The sequence below is a fragment of the Lepus europaeus genome, chromosome 21, assembly GCF_033115175.1.
Source record: "Lepus europaeus isolate LE1 chromosome 21, mLepTim1.pri, whole genome shotgun sequence".
Classification (NCBI taxonomy): domain Eukaryota; kingdom Metazoa; phylum Chordata; class Mammalia; order Lagomorpha; family Leporidae; genus Lepus; species Lepus europaeus.
The window spans coordinates 25267321-25294244 of record NC_084847.1 but is presented as its reverse complement, the minus strand read 5'-3'; the positions used below and the strand labels follow the sequence as shown (position 1 = coordinate 25294244).

At 59.1% G+C, this 26924-nt stretch overlaps 4 protein-coding genes across 5 annotated transcripts in view; 3 read left to right on the top strand and 1 right to left on the bottom strand.

The window, feature by feature from the left end:
* Positions 1–48: 48 nt before the first annotated feature.
* Positions 49–2990, top strand: ZNF688 (zinc finger protein 688). Its single transcript, XM_062180485.1, has 3 exons — positions 49–244; positions 560–673; positions 1295–2990. Exons 1-3 carry the CDS (start codon positions 49–51, stop codon positions 1798–1800), a joined length of 816 nt encoding a protein of 271 aa, XP_062036469.1. The 3' UTR covers positions 1801–2990.
* A 5020-nt stretch (positions 2991–8010) lies between these two features.
* Positions 8011–15654, top strand: LOC133750396 (zinc finger protein 764-like). 2 transcript variants are annotated; one of them, XM_062179998.1, is made up of 3 exons: positions 8011–8187; positions 12073–12183; positions 12807–15652. In XM_062179998.1, the coding sequence occupies exons 1-3, from the start codon at positions 8154–8156 to the stop codon at positions 13718–13720; spliced, it is 1059 nt and encodes a 352-aa protein (XP_062035982.1). In that variant the 5' UTR covers positions 8011–8153; the 3' UTR covers positions 13721–15652. The 2 variants fall into 2 exon arrangements, with proteins under 2 accessions (XP_062035982.1, XP_062035981.1); XM_062179997.1 differs by lacking the exon at positions 8011–8187 and adding an exon at positions 11556–11918 and having other exon boundaries at positions 12807–15654.
* Positions 15655–18461: 2807 nt separating this feature from the next.
* ZNF768 (zinc finger protein 768) lies at positions 18462–20735 on the top strand. Its single transcript, XM_062179996.1, has 2 exons — positions 18462–18710; positions 19008–20735. The coding sequence occupies exons 1-2, from the start codon at positions 18623–18625 to the stop codon at positions 20453–20455; spliced, it is 1536 nt and encodes a 511-aa protein (XP_062035980.1). The 5' UTR covers positions 18462–18622; the 3' UTR covers positions 20456–20735.
* A 5984-nt stretch (positions 20736–26719) lies between these two features.
* The window catches only part of ITGAL (integrin subunit alpha L), a 38051-nt gene continuing 37846 nt past the window's right edge, over positions 26720–26924 (bottom strand). The window contains exon 31 of the mRNA XM_062180074.1: positions 26720–26872. Coding sequence (XP_062036058.1) covers positions 26720–26872 — 153 coding nt within the window. The remainder of the gene's footprint in view (positions 26873–26924) is intronic.

Below are 26924 nucleotides of genomic sequence, written 5' to 3'. Positions count from 1 at the left end.
AGCCGAGAGGCGGCGGCCCCGGGCACGAGGCGGCCGCCGCTCGGCCCCATGGCGCCGCCCCCAGCCCCGCTGCTGGCGCTGAGAGCCGGCGAGACCCGGCCCGGTTGCGGGAAGCCCGGGGCCGTGCGGTTCGCGGACGTGGCCGTGTACTTCTCCCCGGAGGAGTGGGGGTGTCTGCGGCCCGCGCAGCGGGCCCTGTACCGGGACGTGATGCGGGAGAACTACGGCCACCTGGGCGCGCTCGGTGAGGCCCCGGGTCCGAGCCCCCCACCCCCGTTCGCTGGGATTCACAGGGGGAGCGGATCGTGAGCTGTAACCCCACGCTATTCCACCAACAGCACCAGCCTCCTCCCACTCCCAGGGCTTCGGGTACCCCCTCGGGAGCGTTCCCATCCCGCATCCGCTCCATTCAGTCTGCAGCATTGCACACCCTCTCCAGGTTGAGTATAAGACCGAGCAGGTGCCCTCACCCCGGTGGGGGGTGTGTGTGACATCTTCCCAGGCAGCCTCGGGCCAGCACGGTGACATCCCTCCCCGTCCTCACCCCGTTCTCTCCCAGGATTCCCGGGCCCCAAACCAGCCCTCATCTCTTGGATGGAACGGGAGAGTGAGGCTTGGAGCCCCGCCGCCCAGGACCCTGACGAGGGACAGAGCCCGGGAGGGGCTCTGAGAGGTGAGGGATTGGCCCCCCTTCTCCCCAACCGCGGTTTGCCAGGGCAGGGTTTGCATCCAGCGTCCCCAAGGAAGTAGAGAGCCTGGAGGTGTATGACACTAAGAGGGGGGGAAGGGAGGCGAGACCGGGGACTGCGCGTTCAGGACTTGGGACATGCAGAGACCAGAGCTGAGCCCAGGGCTCTCACAGGTCCAGGTCCCCCCCTTGGAGAGCGTCACCCCCTCTTTCTCTCTCTCTCAGGTATAAGTACAGCCCTTTAAAAACGGAAGTGCTTGGGCCTCCCATGGATACTCATTGACCGAGGCAATGTGGAACAAGAGCTGTCCAGTAATGGACAGCTCGGCTCTTGTTCCCCTCGCCACCCCCTGCCCCCAGCAGCGCCATCTGCAGTAAACCGAGCATTTTCTCCTCTGTAAAGCAGTCTGGCCCTCTCCCCGTCTCCACCCCAAAATTGATAGCCCCCACTCACAGTAGCTCCTGCTCATTGAGCATGTGTAAGTGCTTAGCGTCCATCTTCGCATCCATCCTGCCCAGCAGACCCTAGGAAGTGAGGAAGCCGCTCCTACTCCCATGTAACACCCGAGGACCGCAGCTAAATAGACCTTAATTCCTGCTTCCCAGGACAAGCCCCAAACAAGAAGAAGGAGGAGGAACCCCAGGAAGCATCGGGGGTCAAGGGACCTGCAAACGCGCCTGAGGAGTTGGTTACCCACAGCACCGACCGTCCCATCAGCATGGCCTCGGCGAGAGCAGAGCCGCCACCAGCCAAGGTTGCCTGGGACCGGACGGCAGGTGCACAGCCGCCGGCGCCCGGCTTGGACGCTCAGGCCAGCCAGCGGCGCCACGTGTGTGCGGACTGCGGCCGCCGCTTCACCTACCCCTCGCTGCTGGTCAGCCACCGGCGCATGCACTCGGGCGAGCGGCCCTTCCCCTGCCCCGAGTGCGGCACGCGCTTCAAGAGGAAGTTCGCGGTGGAGGCGCACCAGTGGATCCACCGCTCCTGCTCCGGGGGGCGGCGGGGCCGGAGGCCGGGGATCCGCGCGGTGCCCCGCGCCCCGGTGCGAGGGGACCGGGACCCGCCTGTGCTCTTCAGACACTACCCGGACATCTTTGAGGAGTGCGGGTGAGCCGCTGCCCCAGGGTGGGGTTGAACCTGACCGTGGGCACGAAGGACTGACTTGAGCCCGGACGCTGGCTCCTGAGCCAGGGACTTGGGAACTGAAATGCATCCCTTTGAGCTTCCCTCAAGGATCCCTCAAGTTTCCGAACTTGTGAAACAGAAAAGTGCCTGTAAAGATGCAGCTAGATGAAGCCTGACACCCAGTCTTTTGTTAAAAAAAAAAAAAAAAAAAAAAAGCGATGCTGGACTTTTCTCGAAATGGCTCAGTAGCAGGTGCAGTGCGGTTGAGTTCTTTGCATCATCTCAGGACGCATCAGTTGCTCGGTTATCCACTGCCAGACCTGGCTAATTGTCACCCGCAGGGAGCCCCGTGGAGTGGGTGGGGGGTGTACAGGTGCCCGCAGGTGCCCAGATCTAGGCTCCGCACCTGGCCCCCTCCCTCCAGCCTCAGTTCGCTCTAAGGAGGCAGGGCGCCATTCCAGCGTAGCAAATAAATAAATAAATAACAAATGAAACACAGGAAGGGGCTCAGGTTGCGGGATGGGGTCCAGACTCCCTGGGAGATCCCTAGAGAAGCTGAGCCCGTGCATGCTAGAGCCCCTGTTCTCTTCCTTTTCCTTTTTTTTTTTTTTTTTTTTTAGATGTATTTATTGTATTTGAAAGGCAGAGTTACAGAGAGAGAGAAAGAGAGAGGTCTTCCATCCGCTGCTTCACTCCCCAAATGGCCACCAACAGCCAGGGACTGGGCCAGGCTGAAGCCAGCAGCCAGGAGCTTCTTCCAGGTCTCCCACGTGGGTGCAGGGGCTCAAGCACTTGGCCATCTTCTACTACTTTCCCAGGCACAGCCGGGAATTGAACTGGTGCCCATATGGGATGCCGGTGCTGCAGGTAGGGGCATTACCCACCATAGCACAGTGCCTGCTCCCTGGTGTCTGGTTCGAATCCCAGCTGCTCCCCTTCCAATCCAGCTCTCTGCTATGGCCTGGGAAAGCAGTAGAAGATGGCCCAAGTCCTTGGGTCCCTGCACCTGCGTGGGAGACCAGGAAGAAGCTCCTGGCTCCTGGCTTCAGATCAGTGCAGCTCCGGCCATTGCAGCCAATTGGGAAGTGAACCAGCGGATGGAAGACCTTTCTCTCTCCCTCTCTCTCTGCCTCTGCCTTTCAAATAAACAAAGAAATCTTAAAAAAAAAAAAAAAAGCCTAGGTCATGGGATGGCCGCTGAGGTGCAGTAGGCTAAGCCTGTGCCGCAGTGCCAGCATCCCACATGGGCTCCGGGAGATACCCCAACATGTACTGTGTTTGAATCTTAACACCAATCACCAGGCTGGCATGGTGGCACAGCAGGTTAAGCCAAGCCCCATGTAGGAGCCACCCCGGTGATTGCTCTTAAGATTCAAATACAGTACAAAATAGCATGTGAGGGGATCTCCTGGAGCCCTGGGCTGGTCTTCTGAATCAAGGAGGGTTCCCTGGAGGAGGTGGTTCCAAATGGCCTTGAAGAATGAGAAAGGTTTCAGGAGACCTAGGCATCTGTGAGGACTGGTCAGCAGGTCACCCGACTGAAGCATGAATTGGACGAGGAATCCTGGGAGGGCAGAGGCAGCTGAGAAGTGGGTCAAATTTGGGGGGGCGGGGCTGGTGCTGTGGCGGAGCAGGTAAAGCCTCCACCTGCAGCAATGGCATCCCATCCGATCCAGCTCTCTGGTATGCCCTGGGAGAGCAGTATAGAAAATGACTCAAGTGCCTGGGCTCCTGCACCTGCGTGGGAGATCCAGAAAAAGCTCCTGGCTTCAGTCTGGCCTAATCCCAATCACTGAGGCCATTTGGAGAGTGAACCAGCATATGGAAGACCTCTCTGTCTCTCCCTGTCTGTAACTCTGCCTCTCAAATAAATAGGGTGGGTGCCATGGGGCAGTAGGTTAATCCTCTGCCTGCGGTGCCAGCATGCCATATGGACACTGGTTCGAGTCCCAGCTGCTCCACTTCTTTTTTTTTTTTTTTTTTTTTGACAGGCAGAGTGGACAGTGAGAGAGAGACAGAGAGAAAGGTCTTCCTTTTGCCGTTGGTTCACCCTCCAATGGCCGCTGCGGTAGGCGCGCTGCGGCCGGCGCACCGCGCTGATCCAATGGCAGGAGCCAGGTACTTATCCTGGTCTCCCATGGGGTGCAGGGCCCAAGCACTTGGGCCATCCTCCACTGCACTCCCGGGCCACAGCAGAGAGCTGGCCTGGAAGACGGGCAACCAGGACAGGATCGGTGCCCCGACCGGGACTAGAACCGGTGTGCCGGCGCCACAGGGCAGAGGATTAGCCTAGTGAGCTGCAGCGCTGGCCAGCTGCTCCACTTCTTATCCAGCTCTCTGCTATGGCCTGGGAGAGCAGTACAGAAAATGATCCAAGTCCTTGGGTCCCTGCACCCACATGGGAGATCAGGAAGAAGCTCCTGGCTCCTGACTGGTGCAGCTCCGGCCATTGCGGCCATCTGGGGAGTGAACCAGCAGATGGAAGACCTCTCTCTCCCTCTCACTGTTTGTAACCTTATCTCTCAAATAAATAAAATCTTTAAAAATAAATAAATAAATAAATCTTTAAAAAAAAAAATACCAACCTGGGAGGGTACAGATCTCAACAGGGGGGCTTGATGTTTATGTTGAAGGCACTAAGGAGCCACTGAAAGTTCTTGAGCGGGAGCAGGGCTGCTAGACAGGAACCAGCAGAAGCTGTCTTTACAAAGCAGTGTGGTGTGGCCGGCGCCGCGGCTCAACAGGCTAATCCTCCGCCTTGCGGCGCCGGCACACCGGGTTCTAGTCCCGGTTGGGGCACCGATCCTGTCCCGGTTGCCCCTCTTCCAGGCCAGCTCTCTGCTGTGGCTAGGGAGTGCAGTGGAGGATGGCCCAAGTCCTTGGGTCCTGCACCCCATGGGAGACCAGGAGAAGCACCTGGCTCCTGCCATCGGAACAGCGCGGTGCGCCGGCCGCAGCGCGCTACCGCGGCAGCCATTGGAGGGTGAACCAACGGCAAAAGGAAGACCTTTCTCTCTGTCTCTCTCTCTCACTGTCCACTCTGCCTGTCAAAGAAAAAATAAATAAATAAAAATTAAAAAAAAAAAAAAACAAAAAAACAAAGCAGTGTGGTGTGTTGGGCATCTATTCCCAGGTGGCGGTCATCAAGAGCGGGAACCAAGGGTGCTGGTGACCTTGGCATTGGGGAGAACCTTGCTCAGGAGGGCCTCCTGCTTAGCATCTGCATGGCTCAGGGACCGCCCGCGTGAGCCTGAGTAAGCAAGAGCTGCAGAGGTTTCCCGCCCAGGGACATGCAGCAGGGGAGCCCCGGCGTTGGCCAAGGGCTGAACAGGAGTAGGCGGCTGTGAAGGCCAGGGGGGTGACCAGCGCAAAGGGAGGGTGAGTCCCAGGAGGAGGAGGAGCTGGAGAGAGCTGGTGCCGCCTGGGAGGGAGGGGGAAGAAGAGGACAGTGCGTGTACGGTTTTTATTTATTTATTCGAGGGGCAGAGAGACACAAAGAACTCCCATCGGCTGGTTCCATTCCCCACAGGCCTGCAATGGCCAGGGCTGGACCAGGCTGAAGCCATCATCTGTTGCCTCCTGGCGGGGCAGGGGTGGTGGGAGTAGAGGGGCGGGTCTGCCTTGGCAGGAAGCTGGAGTCAGGAACTGGAGCTGGGGATCCAACCTTTGCCGGGGCACCTGGGCGTCCTCACCGCTGTCCACGGTTAGGCCAAATGCCCTCCCTTGGAGTCTCCCGGAACTTGCTAGAGTCGGACAGCGTGTCAAGGGATGGCGCAGAACGTTTGCACATTGTGAGGGCTGCTGGAGAGGCAGGCTTAGGCTTGGTCTTGGTGAGGAGATCCCTGAGCCGAGATCCAATGAGATGCCCGTGGGGATCCAGGGCTGGGAGGGCAGGTCGGGCTCAGGAGTCATTTCCAAGGGTGGCGCAGCAGGCCGGATGTTCAGAGCTCCCGGTGAGTTTGGGACAGGTGCAGGGAGGACACCTGTGGCTGGACTGAGGGGCTGGGGAGGGGACAGGAGTGAGGGTCTCACCTGCCCATGATGCAACACGTGGATTTGCTTCTAAAGAGACTGGGAAGCGGCCAGGTCATTAATCTTTACGTTTTGTGATGGAATATACAGAATATTTACCAATTCAATGATTGGAAAGTGCACAGTTCAGTGGTAAGGACAGCCAGGCATGGCTTAACGATGAAGATAAGAAGTTCTGTACAGGGGCTGACGCTGTGGCATAGTGGGCAAAGCCGCCGCCTGCAGTGCCGGCATCCCATATGGGCGCCAGTTCTAGTCCCGGCTGCTCCACTTCTGATCCAGCTCTCTGTTGTGGCCTGGGAAAGCAGCAGAAGATGGCTCAAGGCCTTGGGCACCTGCACCCACGTGGGAGACCAGAATGGAGTTCCTGAGTCTTGGCTTCAGCCTGGCCCAGAGCTGGCTCTTATGGTCATTTGGGGAGTGAACCAGTAGATGGAAAACATCTCTGTATCTCCCTCTGTGTGTGTGTGTGTGTGTGTTCGCGCGCTACCTTTCAAATAAATAAATCTTCAAAACTTGTGTACAGCCAAAATAAAACCATCTTTCAATTCCATTTCCTGCTAACTTTCTGAAGGACTAATGCAAATCCTGGGAAACGGAGGTGAAGGCTCAAGGCACTGGGCTCTTGCACCCACACAGGAGACCGGATCGAAGGGGCACGTCGTAGGCATCTGGGGCATCGAACCAGCAGATGGAAGCTCTCTCCCTGCCTCCCAAACTCATCTCGGAGGGGTTGCGAGGGTTAAAGCTGTTAACAGGCGAGTTCAGTCTGGCACACAAGGTAAACTAATAATCTCATTAATCACATCACAGAACCACAGCTTGTGCACTGTCTGCCACTCTGTTCCTCCTGCAGAGCTCGGAATTGGGAAATCCTGGGCCCCGCGGAAGTGCAGCACTAAAACAAAGGAGAGGTGGCGTTTGGCACCGGAAGCAGCTAGGACTCCCACGTGGACCACATCAGCTGTTGGGAGTGCCGGGCCCTGGCCTGGCTCTTCCACTTCTGATCCAGCTCCCTGCTAACGAACAGCCTGGGAGACAGGACGGGATGGTTCAAAGAGTTGGGTCCTAGGGCTGGCGCAGTGGGTTAAAGCCCCAGCTTGCAGTGCCAGCATCCCATATGGGTGCTGGTTTGAATCCTGGCTGCTCCACTTCCGATCCAGCTATAGCCTGGGAAAGCTCGCACGCTCGCTCTCTCTCTCTCTCTCTCTCTCTCTGTTACTCTTTCAAATAAATAAAATAATTAACAACAACAACAAAAAGCTTCGGCCTGGTCCGGCCCTGGCTGTTAAGGGCATTTGGGGAGAGTCCATGCTGATGTCTCTCTGCCTCTCAAATATAGTGAAAGGGAAAAAAATGAGTCTTGTCACGCAGAAACTCATCTGATTTTTTTCTGCAATCATAACTTAATGCATCACAAACCCAGTTCGTCTTCCCCTGGTCAGCAGGGCCAGCAGCTCTGCAGTGTTCGTCTGGCTCCTCTGGACCCGGCCTGCAAGGGGGCAGGACCCTGAGGCCCAGGCACCCCTAACGGGGCTGTCTGACCTCTACGTGGCGGGGAAGCCTGCAGCCCGGGAGGTGCGTGGAAATACGGATGACAAGTTTAGAGCTCCGGGGGAGTAGCACGGAACATTTTTCTCCTACAGCGTAAATAAGAAAAGAAAAGAAAAGAAAAGAAAAGAAAAGAAAAAAAAACACAAAGAGTTTTCTCAAAGAAACGGGGTCGCTGCGCGGTCTGATGCTGGCGACTGCGGAGGGGTCGTGAGGCCCCCTCACCCGACCCGAGCGCCACGCCGAAGCGGTCGCGACCGCCCTAACTCTGGGCGAGAGGCGCTGCTAAGGCTTCTCGAAGAACAGAAAGAGAATTTAAGGGGGGAACAAGGCAGCTCACCAATGCCAGACAGACGTTCAAGTTGGGCTAACCGCCCTCCACTATGCAAAGAAGCTGGGATGCCGCCATCTTGGCTGGGGACGCCTTTACGAGCTCGGCCCGGAACCACCGAGTTCGCATAACCCGCCGTTTCTCGACGTCCTAGAGAGGCCCCATCATGCTACTTCCGGCCGTTTCTCGACGTCCTAGAGAGGCCCCATCATGCTACTTCCGGCCGCCAGGGTCCAGCGCGGCCCTGCCCGGCCCGCCCCTCACTTCCCAGCGTCCCTTCTGGGAACGGAGCGGCTGGAGGCTCCTTCTCCGGCCGTGCTGCTGGCTTCCTGGCCTTGTGCACGGGCCTGACCGAGAAGGGGAATGACGCTGAAGTCTCTGTGTCGCCATGGGGGTGTCTGCAACACTTGCTGATCTGGGACGTGATGCGGGAGACAGGCGGCCTCCTGGGCGCGCTCGGTGAGGCCTGGCCGACCCAGAGCTCTGAAACGGAAAGGGGGTGGGATGGGCAGCGCAGGGGCCTGACTCGCCCCGACCCCTGCCAGCCTCACTCCGCTGTGATCCCCAAGTCAGCCTCACTGTAGTCGCCACAGCCCTGTCCCCCGCCAGACTTTCTCAGTGTCTCCCCCAGGGACCTCCTGCCAGCAGCCTCGCTGTCCTGTGCTGAATACCCTCCCCCACACACACTGTATAGCCCTGAGCCCAGTCTGCCCATAAAGTCTTTCCCCAAACTTGTGCCGGCAGAATCGTAACGTGGGATCTGTCTTCCCCCAGCTTAATGTAAACCTAAAGCAGGAACTTCATCTCTTTAAAAAATGTTATTTATTTGAGAGGTAGAGTTACAGACAGAGGGGGAGACAGAAAGGTCTTCCATCTGCTGGTTCACTCCCCAAATGACTGCAACGGCCGGAGCTGTGCTGATTCGAAGCCAGGAGCCAGGAGCTTCTTCCGGGTCTCCCATGTGGGTGCAGGGGCCCAAGGACTTGTGCCATCCTCCACTGCTTTCCCTGGCCATAGCAGAGAGCTGGATTGGAAGAGGAGCAGCCGGGACTAGAACCGGCGGCCATATGGGATGCCAGCACTTCACGCCAGGGCGTTAACCTGCTGCACCACAGCGCCGGCCCCCGGATAATTTTCACTGCAATGTCCCGGTTCCACCTGACATAAGAAAACTGTGTTGAGCACGAAGTGTCACGGACATGCTGACTACCGCTGGTGTTACTGGCTTTTGCGTCCTGAATTTCTGGTACCCTCAAGCCCGGGTTGTCCACCTTCTCATTCTCACGCAGTTGGCTTTAGACTTGGACTGGTACCACATGGTATGAGTCATCCAAACTCCAGGTCCATGGCAGTATCGGAATTCAAGTTTTACGATGGAGGCAGCTGGTTTTCTGTCTCCAGGTCCCTTGGTCCCGTTAACAGCTGCTCCTCTGGTTGAGGGCATCAGGGCTGGTAGGCCGTGAGTGTGGCACTGCCCCTCCATTGGTCAAAGTAGCTCTCAGGGACCGGGTGTTGCAGTGGATTCGTTTCTGGGAGGGGGAGTGGGGGGGGGAAGAGGCACAGAGTCACCACACAGACCCCGGGAGTCAGGTGAAAGAGGGCCAGAGGCAAGCAACCTGCAAACTGTTTATTTCAGTTGCTACAGCAGCTTATATAGCCAAGGCAGCCAATCCAGTCAAGGGGTGGTCTATGCCCTAACCAGTCACAGCCTGTTGCCAGGCAGTTTCTGTTGCCAGCAGCCATCTTGGCATGACCTTCTCATTCCATCACACCTGGTACTCAACACTGCTGCTGTTGTGAGGGTTCATATTTAAATGTGAGGTTGCTTCAGGAAGTCTGTGAAAAAACTGAATTAAAAGATATGTTTATGGGACCGGCACAGTGGCGCAGTGGTTAATCCTCTACCTGTGGTGCCCGCATCCCATATGGGCGCCCGTTCTAGTCCCAGCTGCTCCACTTCCAACCCATCTCTCTGCTGTGGCCTGGGAAAGCAGCAGAAGATGGCCCAAGTCCTTGGGCCCCTGCACCCACGTGGGAGACCGGGAAGAAGCTCCTGGCTCCTGGCTTTGGATCAGCGCAGCTCCAGCCATCGTGGCTATTTGGGGAGTGAACCAATGCAAGGAAGACTTTTCTCTCTGTCTCTCCCTCTCACTGTCTAACTCTGCCCCTCAAATAAAAATAAATATCAAAAAAAGATAACATTTATGGTGGTGCAAAAGAATTGTGAAATTACTAGTTTTTTTCTTTCTTAAATGTTTATTTTACATCTATTTAAAAGGCAGGATAACAAGACTAACAGGTCTTCCATCTGCTGGTTCACCCCCAAAATGCCCACAGCACCCAGGACGGGGCTGGGCTGAAGCCAGGAGCCTGGAAGCTCCATCTGGGTCTCCCATGTGGATGGCGGTGACCCAAGCACTTGAGACATCATCATCTGCTGCCTGCCAGGGTGGCGCATATGGAACTCTTTTTTTTTTCCCCCAAGATTTATTTTATTTATTTGAAAGAGTTACAGAGAGAGGCAGTGAGAGAGAGAGAGAGGTCTTCCATTGAATGGTTCACTCCCCAATTGGCCACAATGACTGGAGTTGTGCCGATCTGAAGCCAGGAGCCAGGCACTTCTTCCTGGTCTCCCACATGGATGCAGGGGCCCAAGCACTTGAGACATCCTCCACTGCTTTCCCAGGCCATAGCAGAGAGCTGGATTGGAAGTGGAGCAGCCGGGACTAGACGGGTGTCCAAATGGGATTCGGGTGTTTCAGGCCAGGGCTTTAACCCACTGCGCCACAGCACTGGTCCCATCTGGAACTCTTGATACGGGGTTCACTCACTGCACCACAACACCCTCCCCCTAGTTTTTTTGTAATACACATTAACACCCACTGTATGTATAGATTTCTCTCTTGAGAATAGGCCTTGGGGAGCTGCCGGAGGCAGAGGTCTGTTTTGAAGGTGTTTCTCAGCAACACTCAGAAAAATGACAGGTTTGGAAGAGGCCAGCCAAGCAGTCTGTGCATACTTGGACTGGTTGTGAACTACTGCTCACCTGTCACTGAGCCTCTGGGAAGGGTTCCTCGTGGCCGGGCCAACACCTGTCCCAAATGCAGTCACTGCCTGCCAGCATCTTTCTCCCGGCCCAGTGTTCTCAGGGGTGACCTGTAGCTAGTACGGCTTATGCTTCCTGCTGAGCCAGGCATGCCCCTGCTCTGAGGAGGCCCCTCCTGCTCTGGCTGGTGCTTCAGCCAGCTGGCCTCCAGAGTGAGAATCTACCCGGGTTCTTCCCCTTGGGGGGTCCGGAGCTTCCAGAACTACCCAGAGCTCGCTCTCCTGGTCCTGCGGGTGATGGGCACTGCCCCAAGGGGTGGACAAAGGTGACGAAACACCATGACTTCCGAGGCTCAGAAGGCTGGGAGAGCTAGGGCTGGGGTCCATGCACCCTGGTGCTTGTGGGACATTGTGCAGCGAGGCAAGTGGAGGCCCAGGGCCGAAGCTAATGTTCCAATTAACAAAGCCCAGCCCGCATCCATCTTTCCCCTGGGCTTCTTTGTTCCCGGACCCGGGCTGGGCTAAGACTCCGCTTCCCGCGCCAGCTTTCGAGGGCGCAGCCTTTGGGGGCCGGCCCGGGGGCGCGCGGAGGGCCTTAGCCTGGCCCTTGTAGCCTGCGCGGCCATTTTGAGTCAGGGCACGGAGACAAAGCGCCCCCATGGACTCCCGTCTGGCGTCGTCGTGGGCCCGGCTGTATAGAAGCAAAGTACGGGAGGCCGCGTTTCCGCCATTTTTGTTGAGGGCAGCTTCTTTCCGGTCGTGGTCCTGTACGCGCGGCCACCGGCTCGTGGTTTTCAGCCACTCTAGCAGGCCCTCGAGAGGCCGGGTCCTGTTCCTTCGCGGTCCTAACGCCCGCCGTCCCGCACTAAGGCCTGGGCTCCCGGAAGTTCCGCACGGACAGGCCCGGCCAGGGGAGGCGGCTGGCCGGTGGCCGGGGCTTGCAGTTTCCATGGCGCCACCTCTGGCCCCGCTCCCCGTCCGGGAGCCAAACGGGGCCGGGCCCCGGTGCAGGAAGCCCGGGGCTGTGAGCTTCGCGGACGTGGCCGTGTACTTCTCCCCGGAGGAGTGGGGGTGTCTGCGGCCGGCGCAGCGGGCCCTGTACCGGGACGTGATGCGGGAGAACTACGGCCTCCTGGACGCGCTCGGTGAGAGCCCTCCCCGCCTCGCCCCTTCCCCGGGGACCCCGTCGCCCTCCCCGCTGCCCCGTTACTGGGTTCTGCACGTGGGCGGCGGAGGCCCTAGGTCCGGGCAGTCGGACCCGGAGCATGGGGTTTGCGTTGTCCCCCCCCCCCCCTCCAGGAGGCGGAGGCACCAAGCCAGCGCTCATCTGCTGGGTGGAGCGAGACTCCGAGCTGTGGGGTCCGGACGCCCAGGATCCAGCGGCGGCAGCGGCTCGGGGGTATGGGACAGGTGAGGTATCCGCTGTTCAGGCTCTTGGAGGCATCTTGGTACCCCTCTCCGTCTGCCAGCCCCCTCACCTGCTTCGCAGTTTCTTCCTTGAATTGCTTTCCCAGCTTCAGACCCTGATGCCTGGTCCCTGATAGGGGCGGTGACGGCGCCTCCGGCCGTGTTGAGGGCTGGGCCGCCGCCTCTGAGCTCCTCGCGGAGAGTTGGTGGCTAACCTGCTGAGCTAACCTGCTGATGGCACCCTCCCATCCCCCGCTCTGCCAGGGTCCTGCGCTGTGGTGCCTCTGCCGCCAATCCCTGCGTAGCCTATAGTTCGCTTTCTCTGGGCTTCCATTGTTTTCTTCCTTCGGTTCAACTTGTCAACCTTGGCGAAGTGCCCGGCGCCAGTGAACTTGACAATGCCGGGGTCCCGTTTGCCTGGAGCATCTTCAGTCCCTTGTCATCCAGCTCCATTGCCGTCTCTCCCGCTCCCTTCTCCCCCCACCCCCAAGCCCCCCACACCAGTGCCAGGGCCCCCGCCCGGAGACAGAACTCAGCCGTTCCCTCCCCTCCGCCTTATGTCACTATCCCAGGGCAGCCGCGGGTGTTTGAACCAGAGTCTGAGCTCTCCCCTCGTCTCCCAGCAGATTCCAGAAACCAGGAAGAGGGAGGACGAGGGCAAAGGATTGAAGCCCTGGAGAAGACCCTTGCTGCGGATCCCGCGCCTCCAGGGCCGAAGGCTGCCCGAGCGCCCTCTGCTAGGCTTCCTTATGGCTCGGAGCAGCGGTCCAAGCCGCCTCGCCGGGGCCGCCCTCCACTCGGTGCCCACCCCCCTGTCCCCCGAGCGGACCAGCGGCACGGCTGCTACCTGTGCGGGAAGAGTTTTGCGTGGCGCTCCACGCTGGTGGAGCACCTGAACACGCACACAGGGGAGAAGCCGTTCCGCTGCCCCGACTGCGGCAAGGACTTCTGCCGGGCGTCCGCCTTGAGCAAGCACCGGGCCATCCACCGCGGCGAGCGGCCCCACCGCTGCCCGGACTGCGGCCGGGCCTTCACCCAGCGCTGGACTCTCACCACGCACCTGCGGGTGCACACGGGCGAGAAGCCCTACCGCTGCGCTGACTGCGGCCGCTGCTTCAGCCAGAGCTCCGCCCTCTACCTGCACCAGCGCGTGCACAGCCGCGAGACCCCCTTCCCCTGCGCCCACTGCGGCCGCGCCTTCGCGCATGCTTCGGACCTGCGGCGCCACGTCCGCACCCACACCGGCGAGAAGCCCTACCCGTGCCCGGAATGCGGCCGCTGTTTCCGGCAGAGCTCTGAAATGGCAGCCCACAGGCGGACCCACAGCGGCGAGCGCCCTTACCGCTGTCCTCAGTGCGGCAGGTGCTTCGGTCAGAAGTCAGCTATGGCCAAGCACCAGTGGGTCCATCGGCCCGGAGCCGGGGCCCCCAGGGGCCAGGGGGCCCGTGGGCTGTCCGTGTCCCTGGCTCCTGGCTCTGGGGACTTGGATCCTCCTGTGGGCTTCCAGCACTACCCAGATATATTCCAGGAATGTGGGTGATGGCCTTCAGAATAACAAGGCAGACAGAGATGATCTAGACCTTGACCAGGGTCCCAGATGGGCTCAAGGGCCTGAACCGCTGCAAGGGGCGGGGCCTCTAGGGAGCTCCCAGAGGCTGAGGCTGTCCTTGGCCCTGGCCAGCTCCAACAGCTTCAACTTCACCTTGCTCCCCGCTGTTGCAGATTCTAGAAGCCACCCTGTTGCTAAGGCAGGGGTGAGGTGAGACACCCCCCCCCCCCCAAGCCCACCCCGCCCCCTGGGGAGAAAAGCTGTCATCAGCTCAGAAGCGTTAGGAGCATCGAGGTGGAGGAGAACCCGTTACCTGTTGTCTTTGTACTGTGCAGGTGACGAATGGATGGCCATGTACAGACCCTGGCCCACGGCCGCCTCCTTTATTTATTTATTTATTTTGGCCCAGGCAGTAGTTTAAACTTCAGGAAGGAGCGGTGGAGATTCTGAGTTGGGTATTTCATACAAGAACCGAGGTTTCTGGCCTCTCTGGAGAAACCCAAAGGTTGGCAACTCGACCTCTGCTCCCATGGAACCATGGCTGGCAGGAACAGAACAGCAGCTCCCCCTAACGCCTCATCAGTTGGGGGGGGGGTGCTGGACTCAGAGCCGGAGGTCCCCATTCACTGGGACCCCTCCTGAGCAACAGCTGGCCTTGTATTTTCCACCTGTCTGTCTGACCTGCTGGGTGTCCGAAGTCGCGGGAGCTGGCGGAGCACCGGGATAGCATCCGTGGGTGTGGGCAAGGCTGCCCTAGAGAAGTAAAAGCGGGCTGTGTGCCTCAGATCTGTGCCTTGGTGCGCGTCCTGTGCATCAGCTCGTGTCACCCTCATGCCTGCCTAGGAAAGGAAACCCTATCAGGACTGAATCCCGCACCAGCTGGGATGTGTGCCAGGCTCGGGGACGCCACCTCCCCGGCCCCGTCCTCCTTGGGCCTGCCTGGGAACCCTGTGGCCTGGTGTCCCTCGGCCATCCTAGACACAGCCAAGAAGGCCTGATGACCTGTTGAAGTTGAAGGCGACCATAGCTTTTCTGTTTTCTGTCCTTTTTTTTTTTTTAGCTGGGGACACCCAGACTAGGAAGGGCAGGCTGTCCAAGGTCACACAGTGACCTCCAGGGTGTGTTGTCGCAACTGCTGTCTTCGCCAGCATCAGCCAGGGCTCTGGAGGCAGCATCTGCCTGCCCCCTTTAACACTGAGACGGCCCAGCCTGGTGGGATCTGACGACACAGCCACATAACAGACTCGGGCAAGGGAGAACCCCGCCTGCAAGGGAAGGCAAAGCTGGCAGCTCCACTCTTTTTTTTTTTTTTTGTCCAGCTGCTGGGAACAGCCGGGCGTGGGCAGACTGTCCTGCCTCTGGGCCACTGCCCCTCAGCAGTAGCAGGGGCTTAGGTCCTCGGCTGCCCGGTGCATTCTCCCTGTTCATCCGTCTCGGCCCTGTGTCCCGCCTGTCTTGGGAAGGGCTATCAACTTAGAGAAACTTCTACGGAAAAAGGGAGTGTGAGAACCCTGAATCCACACGGGGCCAAGACATCTCCACCCCCCAGCCCTCACTCTTCCCTGGCGTCAGAAAAACAAAACACAGAGGCGGCGCGCTCCGGAGAGCCTCACCGTTCCCATAACTGTCCCAGCTACGAACCAGGCCTGGGAAAACGTTCTGTGCCTCTCTGTTCCCATTGCTGCCTCGCGAAACTCCCCGTGTCAACAGCGTCCTGTCTCACGGCAGCTTGACCCAAGTCTGAAGCCCCAGCCCTACACATAAGCCTCAAGTTCCTCTCCCTCTGAGGCTGCTCCCGCCAGTTCTTGCCCTAATAAACTTTCCTTGCTCAGCATGGTGGTCTTGGCTGTCGTTCTCGGTCACGGTTAAAAAACCTAACGGGGAGAAAACCTGCATTCCAACCCAGTCTTCACATCTGACCATGCCACGGCCTCTCACCCTGAGCTTTGTCTAGGGAGGACTGGCTCCTGTGGCCACCTTATCGCCAGGGGAAAACAGGGTGAGAAGAGACGACTTGGCGGCATCTTTGTACCAGCTCTTAATTCCCGGTCTACAGCGCCAGCCCCTCCCATGACCCTCAGTGCTGCCCTGGGAAGCCTGGCTTGCAACGTGAGTTCTCAGACTCAAAGCCAGGGCTGGACCTTGCCCTGGGCTCACCAATTAAAGGTGCCCTAATGACTACTTAGTGATCTCACTGAGCGCTTTGAAGTTCCCAAGATTTGCTTGGGGCCTGGAAGCAGATCCAACTGCTCGGCTTCCTGCCCTAAGGACCCAGCTGTCCACCACTTCACGTTTTGGTATCACGAATGCCCCAGTCGCAGTCCATCTTCAGGGCCTCCTTTCTCGGTAAGGGACACACACACCCAAGGTAGGACTCCCATCTTCTCTCTGCTGCCACAGAAGCCAGGAAGAAGGGTTGGCTTTTACTGGTGCATTGGGAAAAAAAATGGTCGAATGAGATGTCAAGACCATGGTCACATGGGACATTCCTAGCTTGTCCAAGCCAATTAAAATAAGAGTGGGAATGGGGGCAGCACTGTGGTGTAGTGGGTAAAGCTGCTGCCTGCAGTGCTGGCATCCCATATGGGTACCAGTTTGAGCCCTGGCTGCTCCACTTCTGATCCGGCTCCCTGCTAATGTGCCTGGGAAAGCAGCAGAGGATGGCCCAACTCCTTGGGCCCCTGCACCCACATGGGAGACCCAGAAGAAGCTCCTGGCTTCAGATTGGCTCAGCTCCTGCTGTTATGGCCACTTGGGGAGTGAACCAGTGGATAGAAGACCTCTCTCTGTAACTCTTTCAAATAAATAAAATAAATCCTTTTTTTTTTTTTTAAATTAAGGGTGGGAATTGACTTTGCTCCCAAGACTCTTAGGATTCTTTGGAATGTTTATGTATGTGTGTCTTTTTAGGAATAGAACACACAAAGATGTTTATGACCCAAAGAAGCTAAAACCTGCGCTACGGCAGCATTTTCAAACTAAGGCCTCCGTGCCATGGAGTCACATAGGGTATCTTTTAGCAGTATAGCTATGGGGCTTACGCTTGGAACACACACATCCCATGACGGAGCGCTGGCTCAAGTCCTGGCTCTTCCACTTCCAACTCAGCTTGCTGCTAATGTGCCTAGGAAGGCAGCAGCAGGTGACCCGAGTACCTGGATTCCTGCCTCCTACATGGGAGACCTGATGGAGGGCAGGCCCCCAGCCCTGGCTGTTGTGGCCTTTTGGAGAGTGAACTGGATGGAAGTTTCTCTCTTTCTCACCCTTTCAAATAAGTAAATAAATAAATCCTAAAAAAAAAAAAAAAAAAAAAAAAAAAAAAAAAAAGCACAGCTGGGGCCAGTGTTGTGATAAAGTGGGTAAAGCTGCTGCCTGGGACGCCAGCATCCCTTATGGGCATTGATTCAGGTCCCGGCTGCTCCACTTCTGATCCAGCTCCCTGCTCATGCTCCTGGGAAAGCAGCAGAAGATGGCCCAAGTGCTTGGACTCCTGCACCCGCGTGGGAGACTCAGAAGAAACTCCTGGCTGCTGGCTTCGGATTGGCCTAGCTAAGGCTGTTTGCGGCCAATTGGGGTAGCGGCAGGGCGGTGGAAAAGAAAGAGGTCTCTACTCCGCGGGCGCGACCCTGCGCCGTGCACCTGTGGAGGAGTGCATGTCCGTCCTTAGATCTCTGGGCCAGGTAATGGCGAGCAAGTGGGGGCGGCCAAAGTTTTGAAAGCACAGGCCTGGCTCGCGGGGAGACGCCCGGCAGCTCCCTCCCACTCACTCCCGCAGGCGGACCGTGGAGGCGGCTCCGGCCTGAGTGCCTCCAGCCAATCAGAAAGGCACCTCGCTTCCCTGGCGACCATTAACGCCTAGCAGTCGTGGAGCGGAGGGAGGCGGGGCGGCAGGAGCACGGGCCCTGCCAGCCAATCGCTGAGCTTCCCGAGACGTAGGGGCGGCGCCATTGGGCGCCGGAGGCGGGGCTGTCTCCTTGGCAACGATCCTAGCCCTCCCGGAGTGGGGGGAAGGGTGGACTGGGACGCGCACGGGGGGAGGGGGCCGGAGGAGCCGGGGGTGGGCGCGCTCGGGTGCGGGACTGGAGTTCCGTCTGGGGGTCCCAGGCTCAAAGCATCGATCAGGCCAAGGGGGAGTCCGTGCCGGTTCCTCGGCGCGGCCGGAGCTGACCCGGAGGCCTGGGAGGGGAGGGGAGCGAGACACCGCCCCCGCTGGCGCCGGGAAGCGTCGCTCCTTCTCGCTGACCTTGGTCTCGCTTGTCGCCTCGCCCTTGGCCACACGCTCTGACGGACACAGGGCCCGGGAGCTCGGCAGACAGGCCCCGGCCACGCGGAGACCTAGGGCTTAGCGCACAGACTGCCCCGGCCCCGCGCGCCGGCTCCGGGGCGCTGGGTCCCCCCACCCCGGCGCAGGGGCCCTCCAGCCCAGGGTTAATGCCAACGAGTTCCCACCTCCAGCCGCTCCTAGAGAGGCCGCGGCGCTAGCCCGCGGGGGGAACTGGCCGCGGACGGACACTTCCTGTGCAAGGGGCGGGGGGTCGGACAGCCGCAGCCCAGCCCGGGGCTTGGGGGGCCGGACGGCGGGGTCTCGGGCGGGGAAGCGGGGTGCGGGGTGCGGGGGCGGCGGGCCCGGTCTGGAAGCCCCTGGTCTCCGAGGCCGTGGCGCGTGGGGGGCGAGGGGGCCGGGGGCGCGCGGAGACCTTGGGAGGGGGGCGGGGCCGCGGGGAGGGGAGGGGCCCGGCGGGCCGGAGAGGCCCAGGGTCAAGACGTCCGGCCTCGGGGTCCCCTGGGCGGCGCTGAGAGGGCGAGTGGCGAGGGCCCGGGGCGCAGGGCACTCAGGCCGGGTCGCAGGATCGTCCGCCGTCGCCGCTACCGCTGCACTGGGAGCTGGCGGGGATGGAGCGGGAGGCGTCGCCGTGGGGCCTCGAGCCCCGGGATGTGCACTGTCCTGACGAGATGGGGAGCCCCGAAAGGTCCCTCAAAGGTGAGGGAGGGACCGCCCCTCCGAGGAGCGTACCTGGGCGCGGGAGAAGGGGCTGCAGTGGGAGGGAGAGAGGGTCGGGTGGGGGTGGGGGGCTCGGAGACCTGGGACTTTGCAGAGGCGGGGGGCTGGGGCCTGAGTGTCCTGGGCCTGCCCAGAGTGGGTGGGGAATTTAAGCACCTGCCGACCGGCCAGCGGGCCTGCGTGGGGAGGGGGGTAGAGGCTGGTGTCAAATAATGGACCAAATGACCTTCCAGGTCCCACACGGTCTGGGTTTTCTGTAATTCTCTGATCCTGCAGGCAACGTGAGTGAGAATGAGGAAGAAGACGTTTCTCAGCAAGAAGGCACTGGGGACTATGAAGTCGAAGAGATACCTTTTGGGCTTGAACCCCAAAGCCCAGAGTTTGAATCCCAGAGCCCTAGGTTTGAGCCTGAAAGCCCCGGGTTCGAGTCCCGCAGCCCTGGGTTTGTGCCTCCAAGTCCTGAGTTTGCTCCTAGAAGCCCTGAGTCTGATTCTCAGAGCCCTGAGTTCGAATCCCAGAGCCCTAGATATGATCCCAAAAGCCCTGGCTATGAACCCCGGAGCCCCGGGTACGAGCCCAAGAGCCCAGGGTATGAACCTCGGAGCCCTGGATTGGAAGCTGAAAGTTCCAAATTCCAAGAGGGTGCGGAGGTGCTTCTAAACCCCGAGGAAAAGGATTCCTTGGGCATCCCCCTAGGAGTTCACCCTCTGGACTCTTTCACTCAGGGGCTTGGGGAGCAGCCCGCCGAGGGCGTGCCCCTAGGGCCACCTTTTGAGATGCCCACGGGGACCCTGCTGACGGCACCCCAATTTGAGATGCTGCAGAATCCCCTGGGGCGCCGGCGGGGTGGCCGGTCCAGGGGTGGGCAGGGCCCTCGGCCTAATATCTGTGGCATTTGCGGGAAGAGCTTTGGGCGGGGCTCCACCCTGATCCAGCACCAGCGCATCCACACCGGGGAGAAGCCCTATAAGTGTGAGGTGTGCAGCAAAGCCTTCTCCCAGAGCTCCGACCTCATCAAACACCAGCGCACGCACACGGGCGAGCGGCCCTACAAGTGTCCCCGCTGCGGCAAGGCCTTTGCCGACAGCTCCTACCTGCTGCGCCACCAGCGCACCCACTCCGGCCAGAAACCCTACAAGTGCCCACACTGCGGCAAGGCCTTCGGCGACAGCTCCTACCTCCTTCGGCACCAGCGCACGCACAGCCACGAGCGGCCCTACAGCTGCCCGGAGTGTGGCAAGTGCTACAGCCAGAACTCGTCCTTGCGCAGTCACCAGAGGGTGCACACGGGCCAGCGGCCCTTCAGCTGTGGCATCTGCGGCAAAAGCTTCTCGCAGCGCTCGGCCCTCATCCCGCACGCCCGCAGCCACGCCCGCGAGAAGCCCTTCAAGTGCCCCGAGTGCGGCAAGCGCTTTGGCCAGAGCTCCGTGCTGGCCATCCACGCCCGCACCCACCTGCCAGGCCGCACCTACAGCTGCCCCGACTGCGGCAAGACCTTCAACCGCTCGTCCACCCTGATCCAGCACCAGCGCTCCCACACGGGCGAGCGGCCCTACAGGTGCGCCGTGTGCGGCAAGGGCTTCTGCCGCTCGTCCACGCTGCTGCAGCACCACCGCGTGCACAGCGGCGAGCGGCCCTACAAGTGTGATGACTGCGGCAAGGCCTTCTCCCAGAGCTCCGACCTCATCCGCCACCAGCGCACCCACGCGGCCGGCCGCCGCTGACGGCGCCAGCAGGGCTGGGGGTGGGGAAGGCGGTGGGCAGCGGTGGGTGGGGAGCTGGAGAAACCGTGAGAGAGGAGAATTGGAGGAGCTGGAGGGGTTGCGGATTCTAGAAGAGGCGGCCGGGGTGCGGGGAGTTGTGCGTGCCCTGGGACTTGGCGGGAGATGGGCTAAGGAAGAGAGAGGGGTTGGAGGGAGGCCGAGCAGGCAGCGGGCGGCTCTGGGAGAGAGGTCAGCAGAGAGCTCCTGGATGCGGGCCTGGCTTGGCTGAGCGCTGGCTGGGTTGGGGGTGGGGGCGGGCGGGGGAGGGGCCTTCTTTAGAGTGGGGTAGCTTAGATTGGTAGCTGCTGAGACCCTCGTGGAGTCGGGAAGGGGCCAAAGGGTAGGTAGGGTGCGGAGTGGGGCCTTCGGGTGGGGGTGGGGGGGTGCCCGGGGCCTCGAGTGCAAACCCCCAGCCTCCCTTGTCTTCCTCAGGCTTTGGAGCCCCTGAATTCGAGTTCAATAAAAACCCTTTTCTGTGCTCAAAGACTTGTCCTTAAAATGCGTGTGTGGGCAGTGCCCCGGGCAGCGGGAGGCGCTCACCCCGCCTGCGAGCAGCCATTGAAGCCCCAGGCCTTGCTGGTACACTCGGCTCCACCAAGGCTCGGCTTCGTGTCCCGGGCTTTGAGTGCTGCACACATAGAGGGTGCCAGTGTGCGGGTGTGAGAAAGGCCTCCGTGTCACAGCCATCCCTCCTCCCGAACAGAGCCGCTCTGTCCTGGGCCTTAGAACGCCTGGGTTCTCAGAGCACACACTGCATTTTCCATCTCTCTCTGGCTCCTGGAACCAGCTGCGCGGGCCCCCGAGCCCGAACCTCTGGCCGTGATCTCGTGCTGCCAGCAGAGCTGCAGCTGACGCCTGCCGTTGTCCTTCCGCCCTGGGGACTCGGGTGTGAGCACTGGGCGCTGCGCCAGTGCCCTGTCAACACTCTGGGCCCGATTTGCCCTTTCTAGGACCCCTGGCTGGGGACAGGCCACACCTTGGGGAGTCGCTGCTGGGCACGTCGGGCTAGTGCAATCTGAGGACATGGTGGTGCCCTGGGATGCCATGTTCCTTCTCTGAGGGGACTTCAAAAAGCTTATCGAAAATGAATACTCTGGGAAAAAAAAAAGTTTGGATTTCAAAGTAGGCTTTTACCCAAATATCTTTACATTTTATTGCTTAGATCTATTTATTTTTATTTGGAGGCAGAGTGACAGGGAGGGAAGGAGAGTCTTCCATCGCTGGTTCACTCCCGGATTGCTGCAATGGCCAGGGCTGGTGGGCCAGACCAAAGCCAGGAGCCTGGAGCTCCATCTGGGTCTCCCACATGGGTGCAGGGCCCAAGCACTTGGGCCATCTTCCACTGCTTTCCCAGGCGTATTAGCAGGGAGCTGGATTGGAAAGTGGAGCAGCCAGACGAACTGATGCCCACGTGGGGGTGCTGGTGCCACAGGGGACAACATAACCTGCTGAGCCATGACACTGGCCCAATAAATAAATCTTAAAAAAAGAAAGATTCTCAGCTTATGTGCTCTTTACAAATTAGAAGGCCTTCAGGATGGGTGTGGGGCTGGGGGTGAGCTCAGCATCAGAGACCAAGACATGCTCTCGTGCCTGTGTGCCCAAGCCGCTGGGAGAGCCAAGTAGCTGTGATCTGAATGTCACACCTGCCCCCTTGGCCGCACAGTGCACTCCATTTTCCTTATCTGTGAAATACAAGAAATACTTCCTGAAGTTGGTGGAAAAGTGGAATTAAAAGATAAGTAGAGGGTGGGTGTTTGGCCTGCTGGTTAAGACACCCACAGCCCGTACCACACCCCGTTCTGACTCCCCGATCCAACTTCCTGCTATTACACACCCTGAGGGGTGAAGCTGAAGGCTCCAGTGGTTTCGACTCTGCTACCTGCTTGGGAAAACTGACAGCTTCAGTCCAGCCCAGTTCTGCAGGCATCTGGGGTGGGAGCCAGTGGCTGGGAGCTCTGTCTGTCTGTCTCTCTGCCTCTCAAAAATTAAAAAAACAAACAAACATTTTTTTAAGGTGAGGGCCAGGGTGTGGCGCAGTGGGTTAAGTCACCCACCTGCAACTCCTGGGAGACCTGGATGGATTTCCTGGCTCCTGGCTTCGACTTGGCCCAGCCCCAGTTATCGTGGCCATTTGGAGCGTGAACCAGCAGGTGGAAGATCTCTGTCTCTGTCGCTCTGTGTAACTGCCTTTCAAGTAAATAAATAATTTTTTAAAAAAGATTTATTTATTTGAAAGGCAGAGTTACAGAGAGAGAGAGGAAGAGAGAGAGATAGAGAGAGAGAGAGAGAGAGAGAGATCGTCCACCTGCTGGTTCACTCCCAAATAGCCAGAATGGCCAAGGCTGGGCCAGGCCAAAGCTGGGATTCAGGAGCTTCCTCTGGGCCTCTGGGATTGGCGCTGTGGCATAGTGGGTTAGGCTGTCACCTGCAGTGCTGAAATCTCATTTGGTCGCTGGTTTGGGTCCCGGCTGCTCCACTTCCGATCCAGCGCTCTGCTAAGGCCTGGGAAAGCAGTAGAAGATGGCCCAAGTGCTTGGGCCCCTGCACCTGTGTGGGAGACTTGGAAGAATTTCCTGGCTCCTGGCTTCAGCCTGACCCAGCCCTGGCTGTTGTGGCCACCTGGGGAGTGAACTAGTGGATGGAAGATCTCTCTGTCTCTCCCTCTCTCTCTGTAACACTGACTTTCAAATAAATCTTAAAAAAAAAAAAGAGGCCTAATATTTGCCTATGACCTCTGCTCATCCCCCTGCGCACTTTCAGTCGTCTCTAGCTCACGTGTGACGCCCGATTCCGTGTAAGTGCTGGGCAAACAGCTGGTATCCTGTGAATGCTCAGGGAATCTTGGCCCCCAGGCTGCGTTCAGTAAGTTCAGTAAGACGTGACCTTTCCCCCAAATATTTTCTGAAATGGCAGGTGTAGAGCCCACGCCGATGAGAAGCAAAAACAGAGAAAGCAGAGGTGGGGACTGCCCCTCGGATCCCACCATCTCAGCAAGGGCAGCTCCTGAGGTGCCTGTGGAGCCTGGTGAACAGATCAAGCCCAGCGAGGGCATGCGTCTACCCTGAGGCCACACAGCAAGCCAGTGGAAGAGCTACTGCTCTGCTGGTAGTCCCAGCACCTGGCCTTCTCCCACATCGTCCTGCACAGGAAGCCATCACTACCCACTACCACTGTCAAGCCCGTATGGGCCGTTTGCATGTGTGACCTCATTTAAAAACTGTATTTATCAAAGCGAGACAGAGACAGGGAGGGAGAGTCATCTCCGTCTGCTGGTTCACTCCTCAAACACCTACAGCAGCTGGGGCTGGGCCAGGCCAAGGCTCGGAGCCGGGGGCCGGCAGGGACCTAAGTATTGAGTCCCAGGCTGTGCGTTAGCAGGAGACTAGAACTGGAGCAGAGGAGCTGGTACTTGAACCTAGGCAGTTCCCCATGGGACATGGGCGTGCCAAGGGGCATCTTAACCACTGTGCCAAATGCCCGCCCCGTGTCAGAGCTCACACAGCTCTGGAGTATTACACAGCATTTATTCTGATTTGACAGGTGAAACGATGGACCCCAGGGCGGTTGTCAGTGGCCACATAACACGGCACGACTTGGAGACCGACCTAGGTACACCTGGGTTGTCTCGTTATTGTTTTTCTAAGAATACCGAGAGGGGCTGGTGCTGTGGCGTAGCGGGTAAAGCCTCTGCCTGCAGTGCTGGCATCCCATATGGGTGCTGGTTCAGGTCCCGGCTGCTCCTCTTCTGATCCAGCTCTCTGCTGTGGCCTGGGAAAGCAGCAGAAGATGGCCCAAGTCCTTGGGCCTCTGCACCTGTGTGGCAGACCTGGAAGAAAATTTATTTATTTGAAAGAGCTACAGAGAGAGAGAGAGAGAGAGAGAGAGAGAGAGAGAGAGAGAGGCGAGCGAGGTCTTCTATCCGCTGGTTCACTCCCCAATTGGCCGCAATGGCCAGAGCTGTACCGATCCAAAGCCAGGAGCCAGGAGCTTCTTCCAGGTCTCCCATGTGGGTGCAGGGGCCCAAAGACTCCTATACTGCTTTCCCAGGCCACAGCAGAGAGCTGGATTGGAAGTGGAGCAGCCAAGACTTGAACCAGCGCCCATATGGGATGCCAGCACTGCAGGCAGAGGCTTTACCCGCTATGCCACAGTGCCAGCCCCCATAATTTTTTAAAAAAGTATTTATTTTATTTTATTTATTTGATGGGCAGAGTTAATAGAGAGAAGGAGAAACAGAGAGAGAAAGAGACTTTTTAAAAAATATATTCTTATTTTATTTGAAGGGCAAAGTTACAGAAAGAGGGAGACACACACACACACGCACAATCTCCCATCCGCTGGTTCACTCCCCAAATGGCCTCGACTGCTGAGGCTGGGCGAGGCCAAAGCCAGGAGCGAGGAGCCTCATCTGGGTCTCTCATGTGGGTGCAGGGACCCTAGCACTTGGATCATCTTCCACTGCTTTCCCAGGAGCATTAGCAGGGAACAGGGTTGGAAGTGGAGCAGCTGGGACTTGAACCGGTGCCTATACGGGATGCTGACACTGCAGGTGGCAGCCTAACCCGCTGCACCATATCGCCAGCCCTGTTTACCATTTTTTTCCCAGAGTGGCTGATGAGGTCGTTTTGAGTGGTGTGTGCCAGGCTTAGGAAAGTTTAGCCACTCCCCTGTAGGCAGCAGGGGACCATCTCACCTCCTGCCCGGCCTGCCTTTCTCCGTTTTCTCGCTTCCTAGCGCTAGATCAGGAGCTGGTCTCTCACAATTCCCTGGGACTCCTACTGACCACAAGGGGGCAGCAGCGACTGGTCCCTCTGTCCCTTCTACAGGGTGGAAGAAGATTCCTTCAATCATTACTTAAAAGTGGGGGGGATGGTCTAGACTCCCATGTTCACGAATTATCCAATACCCTCTAACCTCTTCTCCAGTTCTGTGTCTCCTCCCCCCCCCCCTAAAAATTAAATTGAGAGGTGGAAAGACACAGAAGGCTCCCATCACTCTCCACATGCCCCAAATGACTGGGGACTGGGCCAGGACAGTGCTGGGAGCTGGTCATGGAGCCCAGGTCTCCCACACGGGTGGCTGGCACTCAGTTACTCTGCCAGTGGTGAGTTGTCAGCGCTGCCTCCCAGAGAGCTGGGGTCAGGAGCCGGAGCCAGGAATTGAACCCAGGGACTCGGCTATGGGACGTGGGCATCTTTAAGGCTCGCCCCTCCCTGCTTCTCTGTTGAATTACCCTACAATATCAGGTGCAGGAGGAAAGCAAGGGAGGAGAGCCCACTGGCCTGGGCCCATTGCGTGAATGGGTGGAGAACAAAGCGTCAACTCTTGGAGGCCCGGGCTGGACCAGCACCAGCACAAAACCACAAAACTGGCCAGGGACTCACATTTATTGGACGTATGCCTGCAGGCATGGTGTGGAGCCAGGCCCGGAGCAGAGCCTGGGAGGCAGAGCCTTGAAGGCTGGGGATACCCTGGGGCTGCTCAGACTTCCACATCTCCCCACGGCTCCGTCATTAATTCCACGGCGCTGTAAAGCACCTACTGTGTGCCCAGCCCTGTGACATCACCAAGGACCCCAAGGTGAACAAGACAGGGCCCCGGCCCCCACCCTCACGGGGGTCCCCTTAAGTAGCCATGAGCAACTGTGACCCGCGCAATGAGGGACAAGGCTGGGGGAGCGGGTGCACACGTGGGAGCCCGACTGAGCCGGGCTGGCGGCTTGAGCTGACAGCGAGCCAGGGAGGGAGCTGGGTAGAACGTTCTGGACAGAGGCAGCCGGCTGGGCATGCGCAGCAAGACGGGTGCGCGCTGGAGTGAGCATCTCGGCCAAAGAGCTAGGCGCCTGCAGCGAGGCGGGGCACGGTGGGAAGAGCTCCGTGGCTGCGGGCTGGGCTCCGGGCCAGAGACAGGGCAGGGGCAGGCCGTGCAGTCGGAGCATGTGTGGCCGCTAGGGCCAGATGTGAGGCCCGGGAGCGGCCCGGGTTTCCTGCGACCGCGGCTTCTCGCCCCGGAGGAGGAGCCGCAGAGGCTGTGGCAGCGGGGACCAAGGCCTGGGCACGGGGCCTGCCTGCCTGGCCTGGCCCTCAGCAGTTTCTAGCAGGAGAAGGTTCCACGCGCAAGGCGGGGAAACTGAGGCCTGAGGACAGGCAGTGTTACTCGGCCAAGACACACAGGGAGACGGAGGCTGGAGGCCGGGGCACACGAGTCCCGTGCTGGGCGCGCTCAGTCCTTGTTCTCTCCTTCCGGCTCCGTGCCCTGCAGGGGCTCCAGGCAGTCAGCGGTGCCCTCGGCCGGGCCTTCTCCCGGGACTCCATTCGGGATGCCGCTGCCGTCCGCCTCCATCTTCTCCTTCAGGTTCCGCTTGAAGAAGCCCACCTGCGGGGAGAGAAGCCCAGTGAGCCCAAGTCCCAGGGGGTGCAGTGAGTCC

Coding starts and splice junctions, on each gene's coding strand:
- ZNF688 (XM_062180485.1), top strand. CDS start 49: ATGGCGCCGCCCCCAGCCCCGCTGCTGGCGCTGAGAGCCGGCGAGACC. Junction 245..559: donor CGGCCACCTGGGCGCGCTCG/GTGAGGCCCCGG, acceptor GTTCTCTCCCAG/GATTCCCGGGCCCCAAACCA. Junction 674..1,294: donor CCCGGGAGGGGCTCTGAGAG/GTGAGGGATTGG, acceptor CCTGCTTCCCAG/GACAAGCCCCAAACAAGAAG.
- LOC133750396 (XM_062179997.1), top strand. CDS start 11,723: ATGGCGCCACCTCTGGCCCCGCTCCCCGTCCGGGAGCCAAACGGGGCC. Junction 11,919..12,072: donor CGGCCTCCTGGACGCGCTCG/GTGAGAGCCCTC, acceptor CCCCCCCTCCAG/GAGGCGGAGGCACCAAGCCA. Junction 12,184..12,806: donor GGCTCGGGGGTATGGGACAG/GTGAGGTATCCG, acceptor GTCTCCCAGCAG/ATTCCAGAAACCAGGAAGAG.
- ZNF768 (XM_062179996.1), top strand. CDS start 18,623: ATGGAGCGGGAGGCGTCGCCGTGGGGCCTCGAGCCCCGGGATGTGCAC. Junction 18,711..19,007: donor CCCCGAAAGGTCCCTCAAAG/GTGAGGGAGGGA, acceptor CTGATCCTGCAG/GCAACGTGAGTGAGAATGAG.